Source organism: Clupea harengus, chromosome 10, assembly GCF_900700415.2.
Source record: "Clupea harengus chromosome 10, Ch_v2.0.2, whole genome shotgun sequence".
Lineage (NCBI taxonomy): Eukaryota > Metazoa > Chordata > Actinopteri > Clupeiformes > Clupeidae > Clupea > Clupea harengus.
Window position 1 is genome coordinate 28,726,173 of NC_045161.1, and position 10,438 is coordinate 28,736,610.

Consider the following 10,438-nt stretch of genomic DNA (forward strand, 5'->3'; position numbering starts at 1 on the left):
TGTGTGTGTGTGTGTGGTGTTAAAATGGCGTGGATGTAACTCTACACCTTTGCCTCATGTAGTATTTGTGGATGTATGAATATGCTAATTAGCCACACCTGGCTTCTCCTCTGATAGTTCTCGTTTCGACGTGGCCTTATGCTAATGATATGTAAATTCCCACTCTGCAAATTGACTGGATTGGTCCCTTAGGTATGTGGCATAAGAAACCCAGGCTGTCTGATTGCATGTTTTTGAGGCGGTCATTGGTACACTGCAGTTCCAAGGTGGAAGTACTCAGCCATGGCGTTGACTGCGTAGTTCGCTCATGATATGTCGAGTGATATAAAAAACATCATATGGACATGTTAACAAGGTTGAAAACCTGATTTTCACTGGTGGACGACGTATTTAGGTGAATACCTCTCTGCCTGTCTGCCTCCCGGTGTCTGTGCCAAGGCCGGTTCTGTGTCAGTACCTCTCTGTCTGTGCCAAGGCTGGTTCTGTGTCAGTACCTCTCTGTCTGTGCCAAGGCTGGTTCTGTGTCAGTACCTCTCTGTCTGTGCCAAGGCCGGTTCTGTGTCAGTACCTCTCTGTCTGTGCCAAGGCTGGTTCTGTGTCAGTACCTCTCTGTCTGTGCCAAGGCTGGTTATGTGTCAGTACCTCTCTGTCTGTGCCAAGGCTGGTTCTGTGTCAGTACCTCTCTGTCTGTGCCAAGGCTGGTTCTGAGTCAGTACCTCTCTGTCTGTGCCAAGGCTGGTTCTGAGTCAGTACCTCTCTGTCTGTGCCAAGGCCGGTTCTGAGTCAGTAGGTCCAGGCTTGACAAATGGGTATTGGCCCTCCAGCCAATCATCCGCGAGCTCAGCTAGGCCCTCCAGCCAATCATCCGTGGGCTCAGGCACTCTAGCCAATCATCCGTGGGTTCAGCTAGGCCCCAGTTAGCTCCACTGTGGACTTAGACATCAACTCAAGCTGTTTCTTCCTCATAATATTTGATGGGTCTGGGAATGAGGATGCGTGGGTGTGTGTGTGTGTGCGTGCGTCCTGGGGGAATTTGTATGTTTGTGTGGGAGATGCTGTAATTGTTGATGGGGTGTGTGTGTGTGTGCGTGCCAGAAGGTTTCAGGGCGTGTGTGTATGTTGAAATGTTGTAAATCATGACATTGGCTGGAACACCATTGAGCAGATGCTGGTAAATTAACACAGTTGCTGTTTGACAGACTGCAGGCAGAGTGTGTGTTTTTAATTGTGTGTGTGTGTGTGTGTGTTACTTGCTGTTCAGCCACATGCTGCTGCAGTGGCAGACACATTAGACAGGCTGATGGTCTACATGGGAAGAAGTATTCCTTTCAACTTATGTGTTCTTGTTTTAACCCAAAAGTGTGTGTCTGGGCAAGTGTGTGTGCATGTGCGTGTGCCTTTGCATGTGTGTGTGTAGGTTTCTGTGTGTCTATCTCTGTGTAAGGGTAATGGCAGTTTCCTAAATTAATGAGTTAAAATTATGTCCTTTTCTAATGATTACATTTTCTGTGTGTGCGCTTGCTTGTGGGTGTTATACACTGGCTGACAAAGCTGGCAGTTATATTTAGGGTTTTGTCCCTTTCCTATCCCCAGTCCAGTCGCCTGCCCTCTGTGCTCTAAATCAAACGGTCAGTTGACCACCCAGGGAGTGATTAAAGGTGTGTGTGTGTGTGTGTGTGTGTGTGCTCCCTCCGACCCCCGAAGCACCCTGCCAGGTCGTAATGAGGTGTGTATCGGTTTTGGGTACAGCGCTGTACGTCCTGCTAGTGTGTGTAAAAGAGAGCATCAGTCACTGTGTTCCCTGCTGAGGATGTTGGCGCTCACTGTCGCCCCTTGCTGTTCAGCAAGTGAAAACGGCTCAGCTGGCTAGTGCAGTGGCTGAGGCTAGTGCAGTGGCTGAGGCTAGTGCAGTGGCTGAGGCTAGGGGTCAGGCTACAGGGGTAGCTTTAACCAGTTAGCATAAGCAGAGGTTGGTTTTAATCATGTACCAGTGTGGCCGTTTAGTATAGGGTTTGTCGTTATTGTGGTCATCGGTCATAGAGCATTTTCAGCCCAGGTGATTGGCTCTTACTAGTTCTGGTGCCGAAGCTGAGCACCATGAAACAAGATGTCCGCAGTCATTTTCGTACTCCCTGGGTAGAAGTAGCTCGCATAGCATCAGACGTCGTAATGAATGGGAGCGGGAGTTCGTCTGTCACTGTTCAACCATGTGCTGTTACAGTAGCAAAGTACTCTACGCATTAGACCAGCTGGATGTCTACGTGGGATGAAGTGTTCCTTTCAGCTTAAGTGATCTTGTTTTAACCTGTGTGTGCGTACATTAGTGAGTGAGTGCCTGTGTGTGTGTGCGTGCATTAGTGTGTGTGTGTGTGTGTGTGTGTGTGTGTGTGTGTGTGTGTGTGTGTGTGTGCGTGCATTAGTGTGTGTGTGTGTGTGTATGCGTGCATTACTGTGTGTGTGTGTGTGTGTGCATTAGTGTGTGTGTATGTGCCAGATGCCAGACCCTTGCTGAATCTGTGCCTGATTTGTGCCGTGTGATGCAGCTGTGCTCTGGGCAGCCGGCCCTCAGGGTGAAGTCCTGGTGGAGATGGCAGCCAGGCTGTTTATGTGTTTGGCTGCGGCGTTAAGGGGAGGTCTGCCATGTTGTTATTTTGCTTGTCGTAGTTTATTGTCATTGTCAACTTTCAATACGGCGGTCAGCCACTCCCTCTGCTCTACACACACACACACACACACACACACACACACACACACACACACACACACACACACACACACACACACACACACACACACACACACACACACACACAGCTCAAGAGAGAGGTGTCTTGCCCACCCAGCAGACATCACATACACACACGAATACAGATACAGTACATTCACAGGTGGACAAAAACACACACACACACACAAATACAGATACATTTACAGGTGGACAAAAACACATACACACACACACACGAACTCATGCAAAATCAGAGGCAGGCAAACGCATACATACACTCATGCTCCTGCACATACACAGTAGATAATTAATTACCACTAAGATGCACTTACTTGGACAAGCTTACACACACACACACACACACACACACACACACACACACACACACACACACACACACACATATATATACATATATATATATATATATATATACACACACAACACAACACACACACACACAGATATTTTCTCCTGCACACTTGCAAAGGAACTTGTTCATATACATTCAAAGACAAATACTTAGACCTACTCACTTAAACTGATTTTAGTACACACACACACACACACACACACACACTGCTCTCCTCTGTGCACTGAGCCCTGGGGGACCCTGTCTTTAGCATGCGTCAAACACACACTCACGCTTGCAGCCCGGCAGATTCCACACAGCGGGGCTAGTGGCCACCAGTCCGTGGATTTACAGATGAATTGAAATATTGATTTAATTTCTCTTCTCTTTTTCTCTTCTTTTTCTCTCTATCCCTCGCTCCCGCGCAGGACCCAGAGGAGACTTACTTGGAGAAGGCAGACAAGCTTCACGCCCTGATGTGTGCTGTCACTGACAAGGTGAGGAGGAGGAGGAGGAGGAGAAGGAGGAAGAGCAACAAATAATATATAAATAATACGAAAATTAAATTAAATTAACAGTCTAATAGTATAGTAGTACTAATAGTAGTAGTATAATGGCTTTTGTGGCGCATCCCAGCATGCCTTGGGTTGGGGTCAGAGGGCAAAGCAGAGCCCCGTTTTGTGTGTCACATGTTCTGTTTGTGCTGCCCCCACGCGTCTTCTCTTCCACCCGTTCCGGAACATTCCTCTCTAGTCTTCCCCCCCAAAGACCTTTCAGGAGGAACAAATTGAGTGATGGTGGTAAACATCTCCTCCAGGGAGCTCTAGGCTCAGGCCCTGACAGCTGTGGAGAGAGGGGGTGCATTTCCACATTACTTTTGTGTGTGTGTGTGTGTGTGTGTGTCTCTGTGTGTCTCTGTGTGTCTCTGTGTGTGTCTCTGTGTGTGTGTGTGTGTGTGTGTGTGTGTGTGTGCGCGCGCGTGCGCGCGCGTGCGTGTGTGTCTGTGCGTGACCAGTTCAGACATCCCATGTTTAAAAGCATGAGAAGTGCCTGCAGTTCCAACTGACGGTTCCACAGCCATTTTATGCCTCATATCAACTTGAATAACAAACACACGCTCACACTCACACACACGCATGCACACACACACTTTGGTTGTTCAATTGTCCTGTTGGTAATCTACTATGCAGTGGTTGCTCTTCACGCTTGCTGTAAGAGCTTTGACAGGAAACAGCCGTGTAATAACACTCACAAAGCCCCCGTCAGAAGCACCACTGTGTGGCCTCTTCTTTGAGCCCTACTGCTGCAGGGAGGAACACATTCAGCCCCTCATCTACCTCCACTCTCCTCCCTCAGTCCGACTGGACGCACGCTGTCACCCACGTCACCCACGTCACCCACTGTCACTCAGGTCACCCACTGTCACTCAGGTCACCCACTGTCACCCACGTCACCCACTGTCACTCAGGTCACCCACCGTCACTCATGTCACCCACGTCACTTGCTGTCACCGACGTCACACGCTGTCACCCACGACACGCACATACACTGGGGCTGAACAGAGGAGTGGGAACAGAGCATCGGTTCCTCTCCACGCTTGTGGTGCACCGACCAGTCAGACGTGAAAGAGGCAGTGTGTTAAACAGCGGGGTGTTTGTGTGTGTGAGGTGTGTGATGTACTTGTCTGATGTGTTTGATCATCATGAGCGTTAAATAATTGACGAGTGTAAGATGCTCTGATGGCTGAGCTGAGTGGAATCCAGATCACTGGGCATCCTCACAGCGGAGATGGGACACAGGCAGAGAATAATAATAATAGTAATAATAATTTAATAATACAGTTTATTTGTATAGGACCTTTTTATACACAGAATGATCCTCCAGCAGAGGCGGGACACAGGCCGTGAGAATGGAGAACAGCGCCTGTGCCCTGGACCTCTGGGGGGCACTAGTGTGGTCACGGACAGCTGAGAGCCTAATAAGGCCGAAAAGCAGACCAGTGGGACAAGGCCCCCCCCCCCCCCCCCCCCCAAATCTTCCGCTGTGCTCTGCCCAGACCTCACGATAGAGTTCTTATCGGCAGCCTCCATCACCATCACAGCCAAGCCCCTGTTGTGTTTTTCAAGGGAATAAGCGGAGCTCGGATCCCTAAATGAGAGCTAGGGCCGACCGGTGTTCCAGATGAAGCACCTCTCCGCACTCACTGATGAGGGGGCTGAGGCAGCAGTCTGTGTCCTGACCAGCCGCTACTCTCCCAGTGACATGATTATGGCTCAGGGTGTAATGGAGATGATCTTTTTAAAGGAGAGTGATAATGATGGCTGGAGGGAGGCCGTGCGCCAGATCGCCGCATAAGTGCGTCTCCTTTGAACTGATGCACACACAGATGGGAGGCATCCGGCCCCGTTTAGGGCCTCAGCTAGTCCAGAAATGGCCGCTGTGTGTGTGTGTGTATATCTGTGTGTTTGTATATCATTGAGCTGGTGTGCGTGTGAAGGAGTTTGGATGTGTAGATGTATATATATATGTGTTTGTGAGTGTATTTCAGTAGGTGTGTGTGTGTGTGTCTGTGTGTGTGTGTGTGTGTGTGTGTGTGTGTGTGTGTGTGTGTGTGTGTGTCCTTATTTGAGGAGGCTTTACAGTTCTATGGTAGGGATCTTTGGTGAGGGTCGATGAACGAGTGGTGATCTGCGTGCGTCTGAAGACCGTCTGAAGACTGTGATGCTGCCGGCACCAGGACTCTCTCCAGCGCCAGAGAGGAACTAAAGGGATTAGTCTCACTCAGGCAACAAGAGGGAGAGGGGGCAAATGAAGAAAAGAGAGAGAAAGGGAGACCAATGAGAGAGACCAATGAGAGAGAGGAAGAGGGAGCAATGAGAAGAAGAGGGAGCAATGAGAGAGAGGAAGAGTGAGCAATGAGAGAGAAATGAGAGAGAGGAAGAGGGAGCAATGAGAGAGAGGAAGAGGGAGCAATGAGAGAGAGGAAGAGGGAGCATTGAGAGAGAAATGAGAGAGAGGAAGAGGGAGCAATGAGAGAGAGGAAGAGGGAGCATTGAGAGAGAGGAAGAGGGAGCATTGAGAGGAAGAGGGAGCAATGAGAGAGGAAGGATCATAGAACGCTAAACAAGGTACCCTTGACCCACTCTGTCAAATGCTTTTTCTTGATCAATAGATTAAAAGAAAAAAAAAAACCAGATCAAGATTATTCCCTAGTGACACACACACAATAATGTCACTTATTTCAAAACTGTCCATACTGGTCCGACCCAGAACACAAGACCTCTGCTTCTTCTTGATTAGGCCGCCTCAAACATCCCTTACGCCTGGTGCTTGAGCACGCCCAGGTCTCCTGTCTGAGGCAGCAGAGAGGGCACCACTCACTGACTGCTGATCAGCAATTTGCCCCTCCTAAAACACTCTCCCAGCCTCTCGTGATTGTCCTTGCCCCTCCTAAAACACTCTTCCAGCATCTCGTAGTTGTCCTTGCCCAAAAGGACCCAAGACCCTTGATAGAATTCTGCCGGCAGCCGATCAATTCCTGGTGAACAGCCCTTGGAAAGTGGCTGGACAGCCTCAGAAAGCTCTGGCAGACTAATGTGTCTGTCCAGGGCCCTCCTATCATCCAGCTCCAGCCTTGGACGTCCTTCTAGTAACTGGATTAAGCATGCACACAGTGTGAGTCCCACAAAAGGTTAGCATAGAGAGCCATAGCCTTGTCTGTCTTTGCACAGGGTCGCAGGTTATTGCCCCCATCATCCCGATGCTTCTGCTGCACAGCTTTACACTCCCGATTTAAGAAGGAGATATACAGACACACACCTGCTTCTGATTTAGGAAGGAAGTATACACACACACACCTGCGCCTGATTTAAGAAGGAAGTAAGCTGAGATACACCTGCTTCTGATTTAAGAAGGAAGTATACAGACACACACCTGCGTCTGATTTAGGAAGGAAGTATACACACACACACCTGCTTCTGATTTAAGAAGGAAGTATACAGACACACACCTGCGTCTGATTTAGGAAGGAAGTATACACACACACACCTGCTTCTGATTTAAGAAGGAAGTATACAGACACACACCTGCATCTGATTTAAGAAGGAAGTATACAGAGATACACCTGCATCTGATTTAAGAAGGAAGTATACAGACACACACCTGCATCGGTTTACCCCAATAACTGTAAAGAAATTGTAGAAAATGTTTGTACGGTAACATTTACGAGCCTGCCAGTGGCTAAAGTAGGCGCTGTACTTTGATGTAGACCAGAGGAGCTGTGTGTGTGTGTGTGTGTGTGTGTGTGTGTGTACTCAGTATGTGCGTGTGTGTGTGTGTGCGTGCATATGTGTGTGTGTGCATGTGTGTGTGGGTGTGTGTTTATTCTGTTTGTGTGTGTGTGTGTATAAATAAATAAATAAATAAATACATTAAAATGGGGGAGTTTTCCCTGTTAACCCTGGGGGGGATTATTGTGCCTCGCTGTCATCCGTGCTCTGCCTGCTCGGCGGAATTCCACACAATGGGAATGTCAGGATTTTGGCCTGCCGAGATTAGGGATGTTTAAAAATGCTGTTTTGATGACCTCACTGAGACACCACAGGGAGCTGGGAGTGTGTGTGATTGTGTGAGAGATGTAGGAGTGAGGGTGGGTGGAGGAATGTGTGTGTAAATGTGTGTGTATTGTGTGTGTCATGTATGGGTGAGTGGGTGGTTTGTGTGTGTGTGTGTGTGTTTGTGTGTTTGCCTGTCTATGTGTGCGTGATTTCATCTGTGTGCGTGTGTTTGTGTGTGTGAGATGAAGGAGGAACTGTCTGGTGGATTCTTGCATCACTGCTGGAAATTAATTCCCTGCTCATTTGCACAAAATTGATCCTTTTGACACCCAGCATATTTCCATAAGTATCTTACAGACCTGCTGTGTGTACGCTTAGGATGGGGGATGGGGGAGGGGGGTTTGTGAGGGTGGGGGGCACACTGTTCAGTCATCATTCTAATTTAAACCCGCACCCCAAATACCCCCACTCCAAATACCCCCACTCGAAACCCCCAGGGGGCAATCAGACTCTTATAGGAAATGTGACACTTTTAAAAATCTAATCAGCCCAGAGACAAACAGTTTTTATTCTGACCACTCTCAGACTGGCATCTTGCTAATTCCTTTTCCTCTCCTTATCTGCGTGTGTGTGTGTGTGTGTGTGTGTGTGTGTGTGTGTGTGTGTGTTTCCAGAGTGTATTTGGAGACGGAGAGAACACCAAAGTGCGCGTGTCAGAGCTGGAGGAGGAGGTGAAGACCCTGAAGAAGATCAACAAGGATCTGTACGATTTCTCCAGCCAGCTGCTGATCAAGCCCAGTTAGAGCGGCCCGCGAGTGGGCCGGAACTGGCCCAGCACTGGCCCAGAGACACTCAACCAGCCACCTGCGGAGGCACAGCTTCAGGATGAAACGGCCTCACTGGACAGCCCCTTACACCTGTCTGTCTGACTGTCTGTCTGTCTGTCTGTCTGTCCCTTGTCTGTATGTCTGTATGTCTGTCTGTCTGTCTGTCTGTCTGTCCGTCTGTTCTCTGTCGCCTGTCTGTCTCGGCACTTCAAGCTCATTATGATCAGTGAAAATGGAAACAAAGAACTTGTGTGTTATGATTTACTGTAGGCTGTTAAGTCCATTTCATACAAATATACCTATATGGTTTGTTTGTTTGTTTGTGACAGGTCCGTTACCTTACTGTGGGCAGCTTGTTAATCTCGACATACTGCTCTAACGTGACTTAGTACACCCACATCCCCAAATCCGCTCCCTTTGAGTTCCACACTTAAATCCCACAGATCCCCTGCTTCTCCGTCTGACCCAGGTGTACCCCTGAGACCCCTGCTGGTCTCCTATCTGTTCCCTGTCTCCCGGCAGCAACACCCCCTCATCAGCACCTGTATTCAATCAGCCAATCAATACCATGGATTCTTTTTCCCTGCTGCTTGCTGGGAACCAGAGGGGCGTTTGCATAACAGTGAAATGTGTCTTCATCCACGGTCCAGTCAACAGTGGAGGCGTTACCAGTGTGGACTTTTGTGCTTTTTCTTTTTCTTAAGTATTGTATTCTCTCTCTCTCTCTATCTGTGGGTAGGGGTGTTAGCCTTGACTCCTGTGTATTTAAGTGCTATGATGATACGGAGTTGAGTTAAGCTCGTTTACTGAAAACGCTTCATCTCCCCCCGCCCGAGCGGCTGCAGCGTGTTTATTCACAGTGAGAGAGCCATTAAGCCCCCTCACTGCGAGTGTGTTTGATTTTTATCATGTAGCGTAGCGTAGCGCAGCATAGTCGTTAGCCTTTCAGATGTTAGCCTTTGTGATGGCGCTAGTGTTTTAGGGATCTGGGGGGGGGGGGCTGGGTGTACCTCTTTAATTAGTGTGTGTGGGCTTTGGGAGTGTTCAACCCGCAACCTCAGTCTTCTCTTGTCTTCTTTTCTGTCTTTCTTTTTTTTTTTTTTTTTTAGGGTTTTCAGCTTTGTGGTCGAGCGGGGAGGCTGTATCAATGTGTATCTGATTCTCCTCATTTGCAGCAGAACAGAGAGCCAGAGTGTCCCTGTCTTAAGAGGACAGAGAGAGAGAGAGAGAGAGAGAGAGAGAGTGTGTGTGTGTGTGTGTGTGTGTGCGCGCGCACAAGCAAGTGAGTGTGGCACAGATAACACCACACTCCTCTCCACTCCGCACAGAGCCTTTGAAGTGGCTTGCTTTATTCTGAGTGCCCCCACTCATTCAAGACGGAGATGGGTAGCACACGCACACACAAACACACACACACACACACACACACACACACACATTCACTCCCACACACACACACACACACACACACACACACATTCACTCCCACACACACACACACACACACAAACACACACACTGTAATGTTGACCCGAATTCCTCACAAATTGCACACTTCAACAGAGCTACTGGATCTGTGGAGAAAAGAGTTCTAAAATCAGTACAAGGACAGTCTAAAGGGGGAATTAGAGTTTCAGCACATTTTGTTCATTGGATTTTTGTTTCCAAACATTATACACACACACACACACATAAGAACTCTTGTGTACTCATTAGAGCTTTGATTGCATTTTGGTGTGTCTTTAAAGTATGTGTAGCAGTTTTGTACCTCTGAATGGAAATAAAATCTCGAAATTGCCAAACATTGATTGTGATCTGCCTCCTTCAGTACAACACCTGGTCGTACCGCTTCCATTCTACGTGTTCCCACACAGACCTAGGAACGCAGAAGGAAGTCATTCCACTTGACATGTGGAAACAGGAAAATGTTCAATATCCTCATTTTAATTGAAATGGCTGGGAAATAAAGGAGTTG

The 10,438-nt window shown here is 48.3% G+C and overlaps 1 protein-coding gene across 1 annotated transcript in view; it reads left to right on the top strand.

The window, feature by feature from the left end:
- Window positions 1-9,455, top strand: part of LOC105896412 (WD repeat-containing protein 18) — a 70,026-nt gene extending 60,571 nt beyond the window's left edge. Inside the window, exons 6-7 of the mRNA XM_031574723.2 lie at window positions 3,509-3,577; window positions 8,311-9,455. Of these exons, the coding sequence (XP_031430583.1) occupies window positions 3,509-3,577; window positions 8,311-8,439 (198 nt within the window). The 3' untranslated portion in view covers window positions 8,440-9,455. The remainder of the gene's footprint in view (window positions 1-3,508; window positions 3,578-8,310) is intronic.
- The last annotated feature ends 983 nt before the right edge of the window (window positions 9,456-10,438 follow it).